The sequence below is a fragment of the Spinacia oleracea genome, chromosome 6, assembly GCF_020520425.1.
Source record: "Spinacia oleracea cultivar Varoflay chromosome 6, BTI_SOV_V1, whole genome shotgun sequence".
Taxonomy (NCBI): Eukaryota; Viridiplantae; Streptophyta; class Magnoliopsida; order Caryophyllales; family Amaranthaceae; genus Spinacia; species Spinacia oleracea.
Window position 1 is genome coordinate 129,840,930 of NC_079492.1, and position 22,523 is coordinate 129,863,452.

The 22,523-nt window shown below is 37.4% G+C and overlaps 3 protein-coding genes across 5 annotated transcripts; 2 read left to right on the plus strand and 1 right to left on the minus strand.

Moving 5' to 3' along the window:
- Positions 1–5,819, plus strand: LOC110787549 (protein LOW PSII ACCUMULATION 1, chloroplastic). The gene is made up of 4 exons (NM_001426373.1): positions 1–439; positions 2,199–2,771; positions 2,866–2,916; positions 5,518–5,819. The coding sequence occupies exons 1-4, from the start codon at positions 204–206 to the stop codon at positions 5,654–5,656; spliced, it is 999 nt and encodes a 332-aa protein (NP_001413302.1). The 5' UTR covers positions 1–203; the 3' UTR covers positions 5,657–5,819.
- A 1,622-nt stretch (positions 5,820–7,441) lies between these two features.
- LOC110787548 (photosystem I reaction center subunit IV, chloroplastic-like) lies at positions 7,442–9,093 on the minus strand. Its single transcript, NM_001426374.1, has 3 exons — positions 8,757–9,093; positions 7,924–7,989; positions 7,442–7,837 (listed from the first exon to the last, which is right to left on the minus strand). The coding sequence occupies exons 1-3, from the start codon at positions 8,961–8,963 to the stop codon at positions 7,733–7,735; spliced, it is 378 nt and encodes a 125-aa protein (NP_001413303.1). The 5' UTR covers positions 8,964–9,093; the 3' UTR covers positions 7,442–7,732.
- A 2,472-nt stretch (positions 9,094–11,565) lies between these two features.
- LOC110787547 (uncharacterized) lies at positions 11,566–16,419 on the plus strand. Of its 3 annotated transcripts, none has more exons than XM_021992182.2 (8): positions 11,566–11,761; positions 13,211–13,324; positions 13,402–13,602; positions 13,751–13,876; positions 13,952–14,071; positions 14,240–14,342; positions 14,426–14,483; positions 14,574–16,419. In XM_021992182.2, exons 3-8 carry the CDS (start codon positions 13,443–13,445, stop codon positions 16,200–16,202), a joined length of 2,196 nt encoding a protein of 731 aa, XP_021847874.1. In that variant the 5' UTR covers positions 11,566–11,761; positions 13,211–13,324; positions 13,402–13,442; the 3' UTR covers positions 16,203–16,419. The 3 variants fall into 3 exon arrangements, with proteins under 3 accessions (XP_021847874.1, XP_021847872.1, XP_056687550.1); XM_021992180.2 differs by having other exon boundaries at positions 13,454–13,602; XM_056831572.1 differs by lacking the exon at positions 11,566–11,761 and having other exon boundaries at positions 13,459–13,602.
- The last annotated feature ends 6,104 nt before the right edge of the window (positions 16,420–22,523 follow it).

Genomic DNA, 22,523 nt, shown 5'->3' on the forward strand with positions numbered 1-22,523 from the left:
GGAACATGCGTACCTTGGTGCGTGGCACAATTCTAGTCATCAAACGGACGCATAATTTCAGCCTCAATCTATCCTACCACCCCAAAAAAACCCACAAAAAATTAAAAATCGGGGTATCCTTAATCAAAAATTTTAACACCAACTTTCGCCATTGATAACCTTTAATTGCTGATGTTCTTCACCTTCAAATTGTCCTCCAAATTATGGCTGCTGTGGCCCAAGTTGCCCATTTTCTGAGATGGGAACCCCGCAATTTCTCTCTCCAAAATAGTAGGACTAAAAACTGCTCCACATTTTCTCACCAAAATCTGTGGTTTGGGAAGGTTTCTCTCTCTATTTATGGTTATGGCTGTAACGGTAGAAGAAAAAGAAGTTATTCTTCCGCTGTTTTTACTTGCTCTGCTTCGAATAAACCCTCTACTTCTTCAGATGAAATCAGGTTTGATTTTGTAATTTCTTTCGCTTTTTTTTCTTGTGATTTATGATGATTGCATTAATTTGACGTTGTATTTAATTTCTCTGTATCATGCTTAAAAAGTTTTTATTTTTTAATGTCGTTTAATGTTTAGAGTGGATGGAATTTGAGATTCATTTAAATGATAAAATTAAAGTGAAAATTCTAGATGAAGCATGTGTCTTCGTTTGAGTTTGTGTATTGTTAATACATGAGAATCTGGAATGGTTGAGGGTGAATTAAAAACTTTCAAAGACAGCATGATCTTGTATAAGACGGACTTATAATAACTTATACAGGTGATAAGTTAGTGTAGGTTTGCCTCACCTAAAAGGCTAAAACTCACTCTTGAGAAAGTATTCCTCATTCCTGTATATAAGTTCCTTGCTTTAATAAGTTAGGATTTAATTTTGACAACATCCTAAACATGTATATTTGGGAAGTGTAGAGATGATTGTTTCTGAAATGCTCATTTTTCTTTGCTCAACTACTAATGATAGTATTAAAATGTGCAACTGAAACTTACAATACATGTTTGAAAGGTAATCAGAGCTTGAATGGGCTCTATAAAAGGCAATGTATTTTGAAATTAAATTAAGATGTGATGATATTTTAATTTCTCTGTCCCTAAGATATAGGCCACATTTGATGATGGGTCTTTTTTGAGGAATTGTGGTTTCAGTTTTGCATGTCTAACATGCTAATGTATTTTTTTTGGAAAAATCTCAGTTAAGGGCATCATTAAGGGTCATATGAGAAAGGTGGTCTGTTGTATTGGGACAGCCTTTAGTAGAAACATACGGAGTAGCTTATTTATTTGGGACGGAAGAAGTACTTTTAGTCGCTTCTGTCTTTGTCCTGTTTATATTTCCTGGATGTGTTACGACTTACGAGACTTATGACTGGTAGAGAGACTTGATAAAAACATGTTCATCTGTGTACTTACCATAGATAAAAAATGCGGTATCGGTCACCGTCGCGGGATCGGTCGCGGAGTCTCGGTAACGGAACTGATGCGTTAGTCGCGGACTGTGTCGCGGTTGTCGCGTAGGAATTTGAAATTTAAAAAGAATCCCCATGTCAGCCCCATTCACTACCTACCCTAGTCCCCCTCCCCTAAACCGTACACGCGACATAATTAAAATGAATTCCTTTCTCTACCTTCTCTCCTCTCTTGTTTTTTATTTGAAAATGGAGTTCTCTACTCTATTTCAATGGAGTTTCTCCATTTCTTTCATTTTTCCCTTTTGCCGAAAACATGGGAATTCGACTGAAAACCGAGTAGATGTGAGGTTTATAACGTTCAATGCGGACAAAATTCGTTGGGATCGGTTGAACCGGCCGAGATCTCGCCGTTTTTAAAAACACCTTTACAACTCGGGATATCTCGTATCGCCAGCCTCCAAAACCTTGTTAACTCGGGCGATACGAGTTAACTCGGGCTAGTTTTTACACCATGGTACTTACTCTAACTAGCTTTCTTCTGTCTTTCTACTTTTTCCCTTGATATCCTTCTTGATATACTACAACTTGTTAATATCACCTATAAACCATTTTATTCAAAAAATAAATAAATTGTGTTGTACTGTAAAAATTTGGAATTCGCATTAAGTTGATATACATGTCTTGCTAATAGTGTATATCAGGTTATCCTTTTGTCTAACTTGATTAATACTTGTCTTATCAGGTTGTGATTTCCAAGTATGGCTTCTTCCCTGTATTCATGATTTTATTTGTTATTCAGTTCTACAGCCAAGATAAGGAGTGAAGTTCTTACTCCTTTCCGCTCTGTTCGAATGTTCTTTTATCTTGCTTTCATTGCAAGTGCTGGCTTGGGTTCATTAATAGCTGTATCACAACTGATTGGCGCTCTAGCAAATCCATTCAGATCAGCTGAAGTACCTGAAATTCTCAAGGGTCTTGGCATAGATGTAGCCGCAGTTTCTATCTTTGCCTTTCTATATAGTAGAGAGAACAAGGCAAAGAATGCACAGATAGCCAGACTTTCAAGAGAAGAGAACCTTGCTAATCTTAAGGTCCGTATTGTTAATCGGAAGACCATTCCAATTAGCTCATTAAGAGGTATTGCTCGCCTTGTTATTCTTGCTGGTCCTAGCTCCTTTATTGCCGAGTCCTTTAAGCTTAGTGAACCTTTCACTGCGGATCTTTTGGAAAGAGGGGTACTTGTGGTTCCGCTTACAACTGATGCAGAGCTACCTACGTTTGAATTTGATGAGAGTGAAGAAATGAAGGAGATGACAAGTAAAAGGAAGAAGCTTTGGCAGTTGCTTCCTTTTGATATTTCTCAATGGTCCAAGTAAGGGTCTAGCTATATATGAAGTTCATTGCTTTCATATTTCTTGTGTTCTTCTCTTCCTTTTTCTCAAAATGTTTGTTCTTATTCAATACAGATGGATAGATGCACAGAAGGAGTTAGCAAATGTCTCTTCTGATTCTCCAGTGTAAGTCCATTGTTTTTAATATTCTATAGCTTGCTTATTATTTTCCCATTATCGGAACATATAATTCTTTTCTATTGTTGTAGGAAATCTCAGTGCTTTTGCTAACCGAAAATTCCTTAAGTTGATAAATTTCTCCAAAAATCATCATCATTTTACCTTGGTGAACACTGACAGAAAATTACTACCAAAAATGCACATAAAATCCTGCTATCATACTGAAAGTCCTATGCTGCGTTAAATTTTCTTTCAAGATACTCTCATTAGGAACATTATTAATTTACTGTACACCTTATTGGAGTGTGTCTTGTTAAACCACCCTACACCAGCTGACCAGCCAGTTTTTTCTATAAAAAAAAATCAGTGTGTAAAGATTTGTGAAGGCTCAAAGCTTTAACATATTATTAATCTCAAAGAGTATTTATACAAGAAATATCTTAGGCAACCAAGAACTAACTTATGCATCACATTGATTTAGGAAATAAATGTTAAGTTCCTAATACCTCATCAATACTTCAACATCCTATCATCAATACTTCAACAGTTACGGCAATACCTCAACATTCCTAATCACTATCATGAATACTTTGACCGTTACAGGAATACTTCAACTTCCCTAAGTACTATCTCAACACCCCCCCCCCCCCCCCCCGACAACTGTGTCAATGTTGGAACATAGGACAATGCAACCAAACCTTCTGTTATAGCATCTCGTACAAAATGACAACTCCACGAACTGGAGTTTTAGCCAAGTGAAGAGCGGAGTGACTTCACAAACCCTTGAGCCATTTCAGCTCACAACAAACCCACGATATTCTATCAGTCAATACCCTCTCGCAATCAGAACGGCAGTTCCACGATCGTTGCGATTGGAGATATAAAAAAGAAAACTTCATACGCCTGTCTTGTCGTGTCAAGGAGTCCTGGCGTTTCAAGAAATCATGTCATTTCGTACAAGAGGAAAAAAACACTAATATGAACGGTATGAACCTTGTCTCACGGTACAAGGAGAACCAAATTAACCCTGTCTCACGGCACAAGGAGAACCAAACTCTATCTCACGGCACTAGGAGAACCGTCCATGTCTTACGACACAAGGAGAACCGTCCATGTCTTACGACACACGGAAAACCGTCCATGTCTTACGACACACGGAAAACCTTCCATGTCTTACGACACATGGAAAACCGTAAAAATCATGACAACTTTAGTGAAGTTTTAATAGTACTCCAATATCAAAACATAACAAGAACCCAAACAAATACTCTAAATTTCTTGAATATCGAATTCAACCACATAACCATGAACATCGCACAAATCCGCAAACCTTTAACACATCAAAGTGATTTTCTGTTAGATTTGAACTTGTAAGCTGCTGTTAGCTTTGGTTTTCTTGGCTGTCTAGACTTTGTGGCCTTGTGCTTGTATTTGGGTTGTTGCCTTCTTTCTTCCCCTTTTGGTAATAAAATTCTTTAATTGCCAAAAAAAAAAAAAATACTTTCCTAAAATTACCCCAATACACGAACCAATAGAAATCCCCCTTTCTTTAAATGGAAAAATAGAAATCAAACTTTATAATGAAACGTAAATAAACACAACGGAAGTATAATAATCGGGAAAAAGAAAATCTATAATTTTGGGTATTGTTTATGAATCCCACCGGTGAGTTTAATTTTCTAAACCCACCGGCAGGGGAATGTTTATAAATCGATTCCAAAATCTAACCTGCTCTGATACCATGTTAAGATAGTAATTAGGAAAGTTGAAGTATTCCTGTAACGGTCAAAGTATTCATGATAGTAATTCATGATAGTAATTAGGAATGTTGAGGTATTGCCGTAACTGTTGAAGTATTGATGATAGGATGTTGAAGTATTGATGAGGTATTAGGAACTTAACATTCATTTCCTAAATCAATGTGATGCATAAGTTAGTTCTTGGTTGCCTAGGATATTTCTTGTGTAAATACTCTTTGAGAATAATAATATGTTAAAGCTTTGAGCCTTCACAAATTTTTACATGGTATCAGAGCTAGACCCACAACTGGGACCTTACTGTAGTGTATTCTGGGCCAACTAAACGGGATACAAGTGAGGGGGAGCGATAAAAGACACTCTGACCCATGAAAACATCACATGTGACCCATATTAAAAAAGAGGGACCTCACACGTAAGGGGAAGTGTTAAGATCTAACCCATAAAACAACACGTGTGAGAGTCCCACATTGACAGAACATGAGAGATTTAATCACTTAATAAGGCAAAGGGGCTACTCCCCTTATTGCCATATGGTTTTAAGGTGAAACCTCCTACTGTCTTGTTAAGTGGACTCTCTCTCTTGGTGACGGGTGCGACCCAAGCCCGTATTTAACACAGTGAAAAGAAATTATCATCAAAATGTATTTTGTGGGGTGTGCTCTATGGTTTGTTTGGCACAGGAATTGACCAACCTGTAAAGTATCAGAACTACTGAACTAGGCAACCATTCTATCTTTTATGCAGTGTGCGTGTTTAAACGGCCTATGAGGCTATTGAAGGTTCTCTATTCCTAATATCTCAGCATTTTCGGAATGGCTTGCTTATATGCATCATGTACCATGTACAGGTATATGTCCCTACGCATGGATGGCCGTGTTCGTGGAAGTGGAGTTGGTTACCCGCCATGGGGTGCTTTTGTGGCACAGCTACCGCAGGTAAAGGGTTTGTGGTCGGGCCTTCTTGATGGTATGGATGGGCGAGTTTGATAGAGTATTCGTTCATATTGTTTGTTGGCAAGGTTAGATTTTACTTTTTATTTGTACCCATTGGCAACAACCATTTGTATATCTCAAGTGCACAAAACTTGGATTAGGAGAATGTATTTACGACATAAATATTATTCCCTTACACACAAAATGAAATATGGTCAACTCTTCTGACCTTCCAACTGATCTTATTGCTCATATACTTTCAATAATTTTGTTTGATCTTGGTTATCATTGTAGTAATCTTCAAAATAGACCAGTTGAATTGATAAGCTCAAATGTATGAGGAGCCGACAATTTTGTGATTCCAAGTAAATTTGGTCATAGCTAGATGGCAAGTTCTTGTGCTCATAGCCTCCCATATGATTTCTTTGTTCTAGGTTATTCGAAGATTTAGAGCAAAGATGGAGCATTTGGGCTCTGTTTGGTTTGGTGTAAAACGTTTTTATGGAAAACGATTTTCCCCTTTTTAATCATTTTACATTGTTGGGTTTGACAATGGATAAAAAACAATTTTTCATAACTCCTTCAAATGTGAAAAAACCTTTACCATTTGAAAGGAAGGGAAACCACTTTTCCACCTTTCCTCCTTACCTCTTCTTCCTTCTTCCCTCAATCTATACCCATTTTCTCCCACTTGCTTTTTCAATTAATTTTCCTTTAAGGAACCAAACAAAGGAAAATTAGTTTGTAATTGTTTTTTCCCTTGTAAAATATTTTCCATGGAAATCATTTTTCACGAGAAACATTTACAGCAAACCAGAGCCTAGGTTTAACCTTGACTTTATTAAGGAAGCTTGGGAACAACTCTAGAAGACATAGTTATCCAATTTCGTTTCCAGTGCTGTCAAAGTCTGATTCTTACACTGTACTTTGGTGAGATAAGTGAATGGGTTTCAGCTGAATGTCCTGAAACAAAGGTAACATAGGAAATTAAACTATATCAACAGAAGGGAAGTCGTCCATTAAATTATACGGTGATCCGCCATGTCATCTGTGGCCTAGACAGATTAAAAACCGGTTGGAGACATATATTTGCAGGCTTGATACATCATATCAGGGTTAAAATCATTGCTACGACGTTGTATACAATAGCAAGAGCAAAGTTACAGAACTGAGGGAGGTATTTCTTCAGGTTTCCTGTTCTGAAGCCCTTTTAGTTTTAATATGAACGAAATTGATTACAATAGTATAAATTTTGAACATTGGGCAACACAGACAACATCATGCTTATAACCGAGAAACCAGCTATGTTCAGGTTACAGATTAAAAGGTTAATGAAGGCTTGGAGTAATGGAGTCACTAGGGAATATCAACCGACACTAGTTTGAGAGGTGAGACCGTTAGTGAGCTTGATTCTTGTGCACATTGCATGTTGGCTGATTTGATTTCTGTGTCAACGAAAAGCAAGTGCCATGAACTTCTGCCTCTCTCTGCAATTGCTTGAAGAATGCACCAATTTTTGTGCTGAAAGTCGTTGGAGTTGTACCTAAAAAATCTCTACCAGTATATTACTTACTTTGTATTACTTGCTGTGGATATTTCTTAGAGTTACTTTAAAATACAAAGGGTATTTCGAGGTTTCGGAAAGAAAAACCTTCGAGAATGGGTGATTTTTCCCATACTTGAGATGGCAGTATCATGACTATATCAGTGTATTGTACATTGTTAAATTAGTCCGAAAGAGTGAAATTTAGGAGTTGCAGAAGGAAGTTAGAATCACAAGTTAGTGTGAATTGTAAGTTTGTGACATACTACTAGGTTTGTCAGAATTGTTTCTCATTTCCTGGGTTGCATAATCTTGTTAGTATTTCAGTACTGCTATTTACTCTGCTAAGTAAACTTCTGTTACGTAACGACCAAACAGAAGAAGCACGGTTACTGATGGGTCAAGTATTCTATAAATAAGGAAAGAATATGGTGAATACTTAGGATGATGAGGAGCATATCTGACAAGTTTCATGGGCAAAGAAGTTGATACTCAAAAGAAGTAGATTTACATTGGATACACACAGCAGAAATAGCTCCTAATTCATCTAAATGTTTGGAAATTTCGCAAACTTATAACAGAGTTGATCATGCAACTTCTTGAATCTCATCCAGTGCGTAGTTGTTGGTTGATACATTCGCGTAATTCACCTTGTTGAATCTCACCACAACTGGATATCTTGTTTTTGGATCCTGCATAAGACATTTTCTCAGTTACGTCAGTGGTTTTCGAAAATTAACTAGCAGTAAATGAAAATTTGAGGGGAAAGATTGATGACCTGATCAACAGCAACCACTGAGCCAACACCCTTGTACCAGTATGATTCCTTTCTCATGATTCTCACCTGCAAGGTACCAATTTTATTTTATTACTCCTTAATTATTGCTTCATATTCACAGTCTTATGTTACTCCAACTCTCTTTTACTCAAGTATTCGTGTTTGATAATCGACACTGGAACATTGGTACAAGCTTCACATGGATGAAAATGATGCAAAAACCTCCATGAGACGGCCATGTATAGCACTTGAACACGTGCCAATGTCCGACACTCTAGCAGAGTCCAAGCATCATATAGCAGTACACATTAATTATATTTCGAGTACTGCATATGGTAAAGCTTTTTTATGCCCCTTTAACTTTTGGTTTCTTGTTATCATATTCCTATCATATTGACTTATTGTCTCCTAAACATTTTGCAGGCAAGTTACCGTTCCTCAGGCTTCCAGTACAGGAACAATCATGGTCTACAGACTTCTGTGCAACAGTCTTAGTATGCGCTATCCTAATAAAGGTCTAAATTTAGGTTTCTGTCAAGATTATTCATAAACCCTGCTACACTAATAGCGAGTTTAGTTTCTAAATTCTAATACAACCTGGTAAACTTAACCTAAAACATCGAACCAACACCTCAACATCAATAACACTCAAAAACACTCATAAGTAGTTTGTATTATACTGATAAACAAAGTTACAATATCCAGAAGTATTAATCTCTCTATATATAGTATCTAACCATAGTATATGTTTATCTTTTATCTATAATAACAAAAGATATGTAACATGGATGCAAGTAACAAAACTACACCTTAAACTCTTTAAAAAGTAATACCTTAGAACCCCTCTTGGGGCCAATTGGTGGTGGCTTAGCAGCAGCTTTGGGTGCTTCACCTTCGGGCGATGCGGCAGCGGGTGCAGCAGCAGCCTCTTCAGCAGCCCGGACAACAAGCCTAGTGCTCCTTGGAGATGAGAAGTTTTTGTTGGGCAACACTTGTGTTAGCCCAAGCCTAACAGCTACTGATGATGCAATGCTAGCCATTATTAATTTTCTCCCTCTCTCTCTCTGTTTTTTCTTCTTACAAGAAATAAATTTTGCAAGTAGTGAAAAGGAGGGAGTCCCTTTGAACTAGTAGCTTTGTGTTTTTCATGATCAGAATCATTTTTGGATTTTGGATTTTCGTTGAAAAGATGAGGGAGGAAATATTATTTCAACCATTAGTACTTTGCCACCTGTCTTCCCATATCTCATTTATGTGGTTTCTGTTATTGGTGTTATCTTTTTCGTAGCTTTCAGCATGGCCACGGAGCTTATTGTTTTTCTTTTTTCTTTTTTAGTATTAGATTTTTTTTTTTTGGATGTCATTTTTGTTTTTTCAGTTTTATTTGGTTGAACTGAATTGAAAGGAACTGAACGCAAAAACTCTGTGAAAAGTCCACTGCGAAGCATAAAATTATCGCTCACCGTGCCTAAGTAATAAAAAAGTTTACAATAACTTATTGTGTAAAACTCCGTAAAAAATCTATTGTGACGATTATATTGGAACAGATGGAGTATAAACTTACCAAATGTAGAAATGATGAATTTTGGAAAAAAAAAAGAGCCATAAAAGACGAGTGATGCAGTTAGAAATAACGGATGAAGTAATAAATAATAAGAATATATATTAATAATGATAATAATACTCGTAATAATATGAAGAATAGTGATATTAGAATAATAATAATAATATTATTATTATTATTATTATTATTATTATTATTATTTATTACTATAGTTGTGATAATAAACTACTACATAGTGATTAATATTAACATAATAATAATAATAAACAAAATACGGAGTAGTAAAATAAGATTATTTAAAACAAAGATAAACACAACCACGTTCTTTTGAACTGTATTGAATGGAACAGAAATGTAACTCTAAAGAATACAACCTTAGTGTTATACCTCACACGTTCAACTGAACATATTTGAACTTGTTGGACTAAAATAGACCTGATTGTAACTTAGTGGTCTGATTAAAGAAATTTAATTAGAGAAAATAATCTTAATGTACTTAACTAAAACTTAGGCCCTATTCTTCTGAGCATTGTTTGGTTGAACTAAACTGGGTTGAACTGAACTTAACAAATAGTAATAAACACTTCCTCCATTTTCTTTAACTTGCACCATTTTCCCTCCATTTTCTTTAACTTGCACCATTTTCCTTTTATAGAAGTTGCATATTAGTTGCACCATTTCTTTTTATGGTATGTTTTCACATGATTTTTTGTGTATGCACTAAATACACATTTTACCTTTACTGGCATATATTTCACATTTACCATTGTCACCTAATATTTCTCTCTCTTTTGTTTGGTATCATATGGGCAATTTTGATGCTATTTACGTTTTTTTTATCTTAGGCTCCGTTCTATTCGACTTATTTTGACTGAACTTATATTATCTGAACTTAACTGAACTTATCTGAACTTAACTGAACGTACTTATTTTGACTGAATTTATTTTATCTGAAAAATACTTATTTGTGTGTGAAAATGTTTGAAAAAAACTTATTTTTTCTGAACTTATTTTACCTGAACTTATCTAAACTTCTATGAACTTGTCCAAACTTAACTGGACTTAACTGGACTTATCTGAACTTATCTGAACTTATTTTATCTAAAATAAGTCAAAATAAGTCGAACAGAACAGAGCCTTAATCTTTGTGCCTAAACCAAATGGTGTAAGTAAAAAAACAGAGGAAGCTAGTAATAAATAATAACTAATACTCCCTCTGTTCCATACTAATGTTCCAGTTTTTATTTTTCACGTTTGACAATGCATATTTTATATCATTTTTTCACATTTGTGTTATTTTTTAAAAGGTCGGGGGTATTTGGTGCATTCGGGATACATTAGGGGTATTTGGTGCATTAACGCAAACCTCGGGGTCATTTCATGAAAAATCCGTTTAAAATATATAATATTTAGTAGGACAGGCATTGTATATTATATGATAAAATGATAAAATGATAAAATGAGTAGTTTCGAGATTTATTAATTACGCAATAGATTTAAGGAATAAATATTTCATAAAAAAATGGTTAAATAATAATTTTCAAATATCCGTGCGTACACGAGATCTAATCTAGTTAATATATAAAAGAGTACCCAGGGGTTCAAGGTTAGAGATCTTTGGTATTTTTTCCCACAGAACTCTTTTTAATATTGACATTATGGAAAATAATTTTAAATTTTAATAATACTTAAAAACATTACGTAAAACACGACTTAGTAAAATCCGGCCAATCCATGGACTATGGACCGTGGTCTAGGTGCACCAAAAAAACATATGTGCATAAGCAAAAGAACATGACACTACGACAAAAGAACATGCGATATAATATTTCACTTTTTTATTATAAAAATAATATATTATTTTACTATTTATTAAAAATTTAAATAAAAAAATACTCATGTTCTTTTCTCGTAACCGGATGTTCTTTCAATTATATACTAGTGTTCTTAAGGTGCACCATGTTTTATGTGCACCATAGTCGACCTTCTAAATTGCGAAATCCAGCCCCTGTAGAACTAAATTTCTGGCTTCGTCCCTTATACGGACATACGGTCATACCTATAAAATATAAATACAGTAGAAACTTTCCAAGAGAACTAAACGGCGGTGTCACACTCATTCCCTTCAAACTTCAAAAAGGCCACCGTATCAAGAGAAGGCATAGGCAGCAAACTGAACTCAGAGCAAGGGTGCCACCTCGCAACATGCCAATTCTCCGGCTGACATCGGCGATCTAACCCACCGGAAAACACCTCCACTTCCGCCATTTTCCTGTTAGTATTCACCTTTCGCTTGTGATTTTCTCCCCCATATTTCCTTAAATGCCTCTGCAATTCTTTATAAACATTACAATGCGTTTAATCTTTCACCTTGTTTTAGGTTTTGAGAACTTTGTCAGTTTATTCGTATAATTTTGTTATTGATTTAGTAGTATAAGTTTGCTCGGATGAATAATTGATTGATTTAGTAGGCTGATTATCACTCAATTGGTGGATTTTGTGTTGTTTTTCATAGTAGCTTGGTAATGTCATTACTGTGGAAAGTTGTGGATTTGTTATTATAATTGCAGTCTTGTGGAATTGGAGTTATGATTGTTCGTGTGGCGAGGCCATTGCAGTCTTGTGGAATTGGTTTTGTGGTAGTTTTATTAGGATTGTGTTCTTGTAGATTTTTCCGATTGTATGAAAGTAAACAAACTTGTGTAATTTTGAGAATATTTGATGCATTGATCATCAATTTATTTGGAAATTGATGAATGATGCACCTAACTCGCAGGAATTCAATTTGAAGGCAAAGCAACCCAATCCAAGACAACTTTGTTATTGAATAGAACTTTGTCTTTGCCTAAACAATGTTATATGTATGTGTTATGTTTAGTTCTTTACCATAACCCTCATTTTTAAGAGTTTTGATCCCCCTTGCAGGATTTATTTGAAAGGTTTCCATATTTTGCTGTGGAATCTGTTTCAATATTACATTTTTTAACAAATTGTTTCACGTTCTCCCTGAAAGAAAATATAATGTATTGAAAAGAATAATGGTATTGAAGGATGGGATGGCAAAGATTTTATTTATATGAGTTGATGATAAGTTCTATGAGGTGGTAAATCAATTTAGAACGAGCAGAAGGAAAACTTTAGTAACCAATTTGATAGTTGATAAAAAAATCAAGAGAATGGTTTTGAAGTCTGTGTGTAAGTTTTGCATGAAATACCTGATTGTATGAAATACTTCCTCCATTAATTTTTAATTGCCTCTTCTGGACTTTTTCACTATTCACACATTATTCTTTGACCATATTTGCATTTTATAAGTACGAAAATATAGTCATGTGAGACTATTAGATTTGTCTCATTTATAGTATCCTCCTTTACAAATATCAAATGTATTTAAAATATATTAATGGACAAAGTTCTGCATTGACAAAGGTGAAACACCAAATGGTGCAATTTTTTTAAAAAAAGGAGAAAGTACTATGCATGTAATTTAGTAGAAGTTTCTCATATAATTTATCACTATTACTTAACAGTTTTCTTCATTCATTTTTCAAAGCCACATGCTAATACATTGATAGGATCATAGGATTCTGCGGAAAATGCTCCCTGATTTAAGAACTTCAGCACATTACGGAGTATCTGCTAATATCACCGAGGACTATCACAAATGTGTCATTCTGCATATTGAGATTAGATGACTATTTGCTAATATAATTTTTTCTATAGAATGAGGGGGAAAAGAGTGAGGTTCAAGGACTTGGAAGCTGAACCAAATCATTCTGCAAGCTGTAAATTTGATGCTAGTTCTGCGCCATATGAAGCCACAGAACATCTGCCAGGGTATGGTCTCCAGAAAGAAGTTGCTTCATTGCTCTTAATTTCTGAGTGTTTAAAGTTGTATTCTCTTGCTTTTGTAGATGTATTGAGGTATGTGTTGCACCTTTAACTTGCTCTTCATATGATGATTAGACCAGTTACAGCTTCAAATGAACCAAAAACCTCGGAGTTCGCGTTTTTTAAGAGATTAAAGCAAAATGTTGCCAACACTTCCTGTCGAAATCCCCAGATAAGAGAGAGTATCCCCATGAGGAATTCTCGATCAAGCAACCATGCTAGAGGTATGTAGCATTGTAGCTCACTAATGTCTTCTTAAAAGTAACTAAGAAGGTCAAAAGAGTGACCATGCAGTGGAATCTTAATTAGCATTTATAGTTTTGATATCTCTAAGTTTGATTTAAAACTTGATACGCTGTGCTGCCTGTGCAGAATCTGGTAAATTGAACCTTAAGGATGTACAGTCTTCACGGTACATTAAGAAGCCTACAAGTGGTGAAATCGGTTCTTTCCTCACTCATAGAGACACGGCTTTGGATAATTCTTTAGAGAGTTCAGGTGTGTGGCATTGAATTGTATGATTTTTGTACCACATTTTGTGCTCTTAGCTACTTAGTGGTATGATTTTGACAGCTACGCCCAGGAAGGAACAAGATAATGAGAAATTCAAGTGCTCGTCTTTTATCAAAACACCTGCTAGTATTAGTATGGATTCCTTCCTCTCCGCAACTGCAAATGCATCTGTGAAACCAGGTAAGAGATTGGTATTCAACTCTTTGGAATTGAAAATATTGGAGGATCTGTTCAGAAAAGTAGTGTTGTACTAAAATATTGGGGGTTGGTGGTTCACGTTAATTTTGAATATTGAGATAGTATAAATAGATCTCAATCATATATTGGTTGCTAATTTCTTATGCCCAGATAGCCAACAGGATGATGGCGATATCTTTTTATCCAAGAGGCTGAAGTTGCAGCAGCAAATTGCCAAGACCTTGTTTCCTGAGACTGATGAAGTCCCAAAGGAGTTAAGTGTATGTTCAGTATTCTTAATATATTTTCGCCCTTTTCTTTTACGGACGTTCACCCAGATACTTTGTCGGGTCTTAGGTGTGATTTGGTTTCTCTGCTTCTAAGCCGGCTGCTCCCCGAGAGTTCTCGAGAAACTGTACCTTCCCTGACCTCTACTCATTCGTCTCTAAATCATACCATAGACCCTATCTTGTTTATTATGCTAAGGCTAATCTTTACCTAGCAGCTGTCACAAAATCCACAATTCAGGCAACCAAGAACAGAAGAGATATCTCAGTTGCATCTTGACTCAAATATTCAACTCGGTGAGGCTTCAAATACTTCAAGGAAGCTTCTGAAGGCCAGCAAGTATCAGTTCTTAGATAGCCCTATCTCTGCTTCTCAGTCCCACATATTCCGGGGAACACTTCCTTCTGGTCAAGCAGTTGAAGATCTAGATGCTTCTGCAGCTAGAAATTCTTTCAGGATGCTTCTTGGGCACGAAGAAGGAAATGAGCAGCGAAGCTCTCTAAATGGTATTGCTTCTGGGTGTTGGTCGAACAGAGTTGAAGATAGAAACCTTTTGACATGGGATAATGATCTATATGATTACTCTACATCAGACAACACTAGCCACAGAATCCTCAAGAATGAAGCATACGATCAATTCTCATGTGATGCATATGACAATAGTCAGTCATGCAGATTTAGGGACCAGAATTTTTCATATGAGGTTCTTAGTGGAAGTGACAACTTCTTTGCAACTGCTAAGATTGGTGATTATTCTACATCAGACAACACTAACCACAAAATCCTCAAGAATGAAGCCTATGAGCCATTCTCATATGATGCATATGACAATAGTCAGTCATGCAGATTTATAGACCAGAATTGTTCATATAAGGTTGTTAATGGAAGCTACGTCTCCTTTGCAGCTGCTAAGGATGGTGGTCTTATATACAAAAATGAGATACATGACTTTAATATGGATAGAGGAGCACAGTTAAGCAGTCCAATTAGCTGGTATGATTCTTGTTCTCGTGTAGCATTTGAAAGATCCAGACCTTGTGCATCAAGTAATCTCAGTTGCACGGAACCTGACTATCTGAATGACTTTGAGAATAGAAGAGAAACCCGCCCTCTTTTACTTGGTTGGAATTCTAATGAATCGGATATGCAGGATTCAACCCACAGTAGTCATCTGGAGCTTGATATATATCGTCCTCCGCCATCTACATGCAGTGAAGCTCATGAGGATAGCTCGGAGCTTGAAATATATTGTCCCCCACCTTCATGGAGTATAGATCATTGGGATATACTAAAAAAGAGTGCAATGTTGCATTTGTCCCCCTACACTGGCCATGATCATGATTTTCAAGGACACCATTTTCCGCAAAAAGATTTAGTTCCAAGATCACCAAATGTTCCATTTAGGCTATCATATGGTCAAGAACAATGGGGTACAGAAGATTCGGTTCTTCTTAAGAGTCTCTCCAATGGTAGCAGTTTCTTCTTTATCCCCCAAAAGGGTGATCGCACCATGATGCCTGAAAGGAACTATCATGCAGTAGAAGCTTTTGTTAACTCCAAAGACTTTGAATCTAATTCTGGGTTGGAATTTAACTCAGAATATGAGTGTACTGATAATGTTGTTGAGCTTTTTGGACGGGGAAATCTAAGCTCACAGTTTCTCATTTCTGATGAGAACAGTCTGGGGACATCACAGACAGAACATTGGTCCTTGACTAGTATGGAAAATCCTATTGAACAGGAGGATTCATTTCCTTTGCAGCTTCATACAATAGGATGGAAGGATACAGAAGTTGAGACTGATCATGTGGTCAGGGTAACTCCTTGTGATGAATTCTCCTGGTGATTTCTCTACTCCTCAACTAATCTCTTTAGGTTTCGTTTCTGAAATTAAAATGCGTAGTCATCCGTTTTAGTTGAAAGAGAACAAGCCTCTCAAATGCTCGTTTTCATCTTAAATTCTTGTAAATTCCGGTTTATCAATTCAAATTCCCACTTCATTACCGTTGTATACTTGTATTATCATGCTTCGTTGGGTTAGTGCAAGAATTTTGTTTCTTACATTTTTCGTTGTTTGGTTTCTCAAGGGTGGAAAACTATTGACTTTTATCCGTAAACAAGGGCAAAATTGTCAAAAAGTATCTTCTTTTTACCCCACTTTGTGAACTAGTACCTTATTTGTTCAGTTTTGTCAAGTAGTACCTGAATTAAAAAGTTGTATTAGAAATGACACCTTAGATCAACAATCCGGCCAAATTGTCAAATTTCCGGCCATTGACTCATGCTTCCCTCCAAAACATTGTGCGTGTGAAACAAACAAACAAAAAAATCACGCGCCTCTCTAACTCTTATAAGAACAACACTACCAACCAACAATCTCAGATCCAACTCAAGTTATTTGGGGGAAATAAACTGGTTTTTTGATGGGAAATCATCTGGTTTCAAGATCCCTTTACTGTCAAGGATTGATAAGTCAATTGTGGGAGTACCAATGTTGGCCCAGAAGTTGGTTCAGATACAAGCTAACATCATCTCCAAGACTTTGCCTAACATTGTCAAGCAAATCGATGAAAAATTAAATGTTTATGGTGCTGAATTGAACTGCCACGGAAAATGTCCTCATGGAAGAAGCTATGGCAATATTCATGCAGATTGTGGGATCAATAAAGGAATCGCTAAGGAAGTTGAATGTTGAGAGAGTGTTCACACGCGTATTTTTTCTACTCAAATTGTGCCAACAAACGGAGTAAATGGCCGAAAAGTTGACAATTTGGCCGGATTGCTTCCCTAAGGTGCTATTTTTAATACAACTTTTTAATTCAAGATACTATTTGACAAAATTGAACAAATAATGTACTAGTTCACAAAATGAGGTAAAAAAAAATTTACTTTTTGACGGTTTTGCCGTAAACAAATGCCACATTTTACGCTAGCTAGTACTTGCCTTACCTTTTTCTTTCGATCTTTCTTTTCATAAAAATTGAAGCTTCAAAGCTGATTTCTACTAAAATGTACTCCGTATTTTTCATTGAAGTCAAATTTTATTTTTATAATATTTTCCTGGCATTGAGTTCTCAACCTTGACTCCTTGAGATTATATACGAAGTATTTATATTACTTGAATTCAGCTAACTTCCGGCTTATAAATAAAGTAGTTGACTTTTGCGATAACATCCCCAGTTTGTTTCTTCTTTTCCGACCTATTTTCTGTTTGGGGTGGGGTGAATTGGTCAGCCCATGCAGTAGAAAGTGTGCGAAAAACCTACACATCTACTCTATTTATGTGACCTCACATAAACGAATATTATCTCTGTACCAAAATGATCTTTCGCTTTTCATTTTAGTTCGTTTCGTAACGTTCTTTACATTGTGTTTTATTTTAGTTTTGGACATGAAACTTTAGTATCTTATTTTCACTTTAAAATGGCCGTGGGCCGAGCCCAAGCCAGACTCACCCTACATCATGTCATGTCGGGTTGGGTTGGGTTGAGAAGTTCAGAATAGAGGTCAGGCCCACGGGTTATCGCGCCTAAACCTAATTTTACTAAATTTAGTGTGCTTTGTCGAGTTATGTGCCTTGTCGTGTTTTCCCAAAAAATGCGGCCAACAGCCCACGACTTCGTGCTCGTGTCGGACCGTGCTTTTTTTTCGTTCCAGGTCGGGTCAGCCTGATCCGAGGAAGTAAATTTTAATATCAGATATGTGTTACAAAATACATATCAGCCAACGAAACGACAAAATAGGGAAAAGACAAGCATTAAAAACAAACGCCATTTTTTCAAAAACAAACGCCATTACTCCGTATAAAAAACAAATGCCATTTTCACATAAGAACGCCTTTTTTAATTTTTTTTACGTTTGGTATCATTCACGTAGTTTAACAAATAATTAATGTGTATAAATATTCTCTTTTTGTTTAACTTAAACAATTCAAATTACATTTATTAGTAATATTTTTACTTTTATCAAAAAAAAATTGACACTGAAAAAATGAGAAATACTTAATGTTCCAATGAGAAAGTATGAGAGATTTAATGGTTAAAATGGCCCAATAAATTAGATTGGTTGTAATAATCATTTGACACGATATTTGACATAATATAAGAGAATTTGATTGGTTGAAATAATCGTTTGACAAGATTTTTGACAAAATATAAAAGGAAAGATTCTAAGCGTAAAGATTAAAATGGGACACTAGAAACGGAAAGCGTAAAGAATAAATTGCGACTGAGAAAATACTAGGTTATAATTAGCAAAGACATCCGGAGCAAAGTTGCAATTTTTGCCACTAGGATATAATTGACATTTTTTTTATACCAAGTTATAATTGGCAAAATGCTTATGATGTTTATGATACACATACCAAAGTACCGAACACATCTATGGGACTGCGTAGCTTGGTTGTGGAGATGATTATTGAGATAATTGGGAGATAATGGGACGTTGCGGTTGTGAGGAATGTCGGGACATGTGAGGCTGTGAACGAGGTGAAATTGTACGGGGTGTCTTACCGGCACCACTGGGTACCGACAGAACTCCCCGTAGGTAAACTTCAACCTGCAGGTAATCTGGTCATCTTAGATAAACAGCACCTACCGGCAATATTTGAGGATCCTTACCGGCGTTATCACAGAGGACAACCAACCAAGGGTCACTATCAACAGGTCGCTATCCAACTACAAGGGACCCACCTGATCGTACCCTTGGATTGGTCTATATAAGGAGCACCTCATTTATTGCTATGAGGTACACAAACACTTAAACACACTTCTTTGTTACTCTCTGATTATCTCTTAATCACCTCTTAATCCCTCAGTAATCTTACTTAAGCATCGGAGGGGGGATCCTCGAACCACCCCCGAGGCTAGTTAATCCATTCTGTTGTGCAGATATCAACCAGCACTCTCAACAGGAATCAAGTATCCCACAGTCAGCTGTTCTCATTCCACACCCGGAACAATTTGCGCTAGAAGGAGGGGACCTCATCCCTTGTAACGGTAGAACAGTCAGTATGGATCTCTCACTGAAAGACGGTAAAAAATCAAAGAAAAGCCAGGAAAAAATAGCAACTCCGCAATCAACGGGAACCTCCAAATTCCAACCCTCGCTTGTAAACCCAGCCCATCCATTACAAGCGCAACCAATTCTAAGCCCAGTGACAAAAAGCACCCCGATACCGGCACAAAAAGAGTTCACAGTAGAAGATGATGATGAGTTAGAAATGGAAAGCCCTGTCAGAGAACAACCAAAAACACCCTTAGAACAGACGCTGCAGGAGCGCCTGTCTCCCCTATCGGAAGTATTCACTGGAGAGCATTTGAAAACACTGTCGGCGGTCATGACCGCTTTATCAGAGTTACCGGCCGCCCAACAGCCCGGTTCAGTCGGCAGTTTAAGAAAGAACAAGTCGGCGAATGGGGTGCCCGTTAAGGATCTCTTAACAGCCCTGAATCAAGAAAACACCACGGCAAAAAGAAAGCGCTCAGATCCACCGGAAATAGAGTGGCATGAAACAGAGCAACATCACACCATAGAATATCAGCGAAGAGCGTCGGTTCTACAGGTAGCTAGACGGCAGACAATCCAGCCAAAAGACTCTCCCCTGTGCCGAGAAATCCTAGAGGAAAGGATGGAAAAGATAAAAATCCCGACAGGAAGATACGATGGGACAACGGATCCGGAGGATCACTGCCCCACATTCGAACAACACATGATGCTGTACACAGATTCTGACGCCATGTGGTGCAAGGTGTTCCCATCCACACTCTTAGGAGTTGCAGCAAGCTGGTATAAGGGCATAGAGGTTCATTCCATTTACAGCTTTAGACAGCTACAGGCGGCGTTTTTGTCACGATTTGTGAGCAAACAGAAGAGAAAGAAATCGTAGGGAGAGTTAATGTCGCTCGCTCAAAGAGATAGAGGGCCGTTTGAAGGAAATAATGCACTTGGTCCAAGTATGCATATAATATTAATTCTAATAAATGGGGTTCAGTATTAATTAACAAGTTAATAATTCAGTGAGATCAAGTGAGCTGAATGCCTAGCTAGAGGCCGCTTCAGTTCAAGTGGAATTAATGATATTAATCCACAGCTTACTCTTGACTGAACCCGTAGGGTCACACAAATAGTACGTAAACGGATCAAGTATTTAATGGCATTAAATACTCCATCTATGGATATTCGGAATCGACGGATCTTGGTTTCAGTGGGAGCTGAGATCGTCACAAGCAAGAAATGAATACTCCGGAAACGATGATATTACCGGAAACGGAAATATGGATCGTATCGGAAATATAAATATTATCCAAGTCGTAGATGTTGCCGGAAACGGAAACATGGTACGTATCGGAAAATATTAATGGAAATGGAAATATTGCCGGAAACGGAAATATTGTCTGAATCGAAAATATTATCGGAATCGGAAAATAATTCCGAAAACGGAAATATTAAATATTTGTTCGAAACGGAAATTAATTTCGAAATCGGAAATATTAAATATTGTTCGTATCGGAAATGAATTCCGGAATCGGGAAATTAATCGGAAGCGTATCGTACGAATTAGCATCGGACGAGGCCTGCCAGACGAAGGCCCAGCACGAAGCCGGGCCATCGCCCAGCAAGCCAGCGCGCCACAACGCACCAGCCAAGGCTGCGACCAGGCCCACCGCAAGGCAGGCCCAGCGCGCGCTAAGGCTGCGGCAGCGTGTGGGCCTCGTGGCAATGGGCTGCGAGTGCTCGCGGGCTGCGTGCGCACGCATGGCGCCCCTCGTGGGCTGTTGTATTAGGTTATGATACATATGACATTACATAGATCATGCGGAAACAACCATTAACCCAGGACAACATATTATTTACACATAATCATATAGCATAATTTAGATGCATACTCTTTGTTGCGTGCCCTCCCTAGCTGCGCCCGAACCGAACAAGAACAAGTCTTTAGGACTCCAAGTGTCGTCCCTCCGTAGATAGTCCACAGCACGTCCGGATCCGCCTTAAGATTGACCAACTAGAATCGCCCTTAAGGTACTAGAAAATTTCGGCACTTTTATGAGCAAGATGTGTGTTTTAATTTTCTCTCAAAAACTCACTTTTTGAATACTTTGAAACTCGTTATAAATTGTGAGCCCTAGCCTCATATTTATAGGGGTATGGAAAGGGAATCGAAATCCTATTCAGATACAAATTAATTAAACCTAGAATCCTACAAGAACTCTAATTTAATTAATTTATCAAATAGAATTAGGAATTTAATCATTAACCGAACTCTGCATGTTTTAGGAAACGTGCACGAACACAAACACTTGCACACACACGCACGACAGCCACGATGGGCCCCCACGCGTGCGCGTGAGCAGCAGCCCACGCAGCGCCCGCGCGCGCTGCGCGCTGCGCAGCCTGCTGGGCCTGGCCTTGCGCTGGGCCTGGCGTGGCTGTTTGTGCGGCGCGCTTGGCTTGCTGGGCGATGGCCTGGCTTCGTGCTGGGCCTCGTCCGGCAGGCCTCCTCCGATGCTTATTCGTACGATGCGCTTCCGATTAAATTTTCCGATTCCGGAATTCATTTCCGATACGAACAATATTTAATATTTCCGATTCCGGAATTAATTTCCGTTTCGAACAAATATTTAATATTTCCGTTTCCGGAATTATTTTCCGATTCCGGTAATATTTCCGATTCTGACAATATTTCCGTTTCCGGCAATATTTCCGATTCTGGCAATATTTCCATTTCCGATAATATTTTCCGATACGTACCATGTTTCCGTTTCCGGCAACATCTACGACTTGGATAATATTTATATTTCCGATACGATCCATATTTCCGTTTCCGACAATATCATCGTTTCCAGAGTATTCATTTCTTGCCTGTGACGATCTTAGCTCCCACTGAAACCAAGATCCGTCGGTTCCGAATATTCATAGATAGAGTATTTAATGCCATTAAATACTTGATCCGTTTACGTACTATTTGTGTGACCCTACGGGTTCAGTCAAGAGTAAGCTGTGGATTAATATCATTAATTCCACTTGAACTGAAGCGGCCTCTAGCTAGGCATTCAACTCACTTGATCTCACTGAATTATTAACTTGTTAATTAATACTGAACCGCATTTATTAGACTTAACATAGAATGCATACTTGGACCAAGGGCATTATTTCCTTCAGT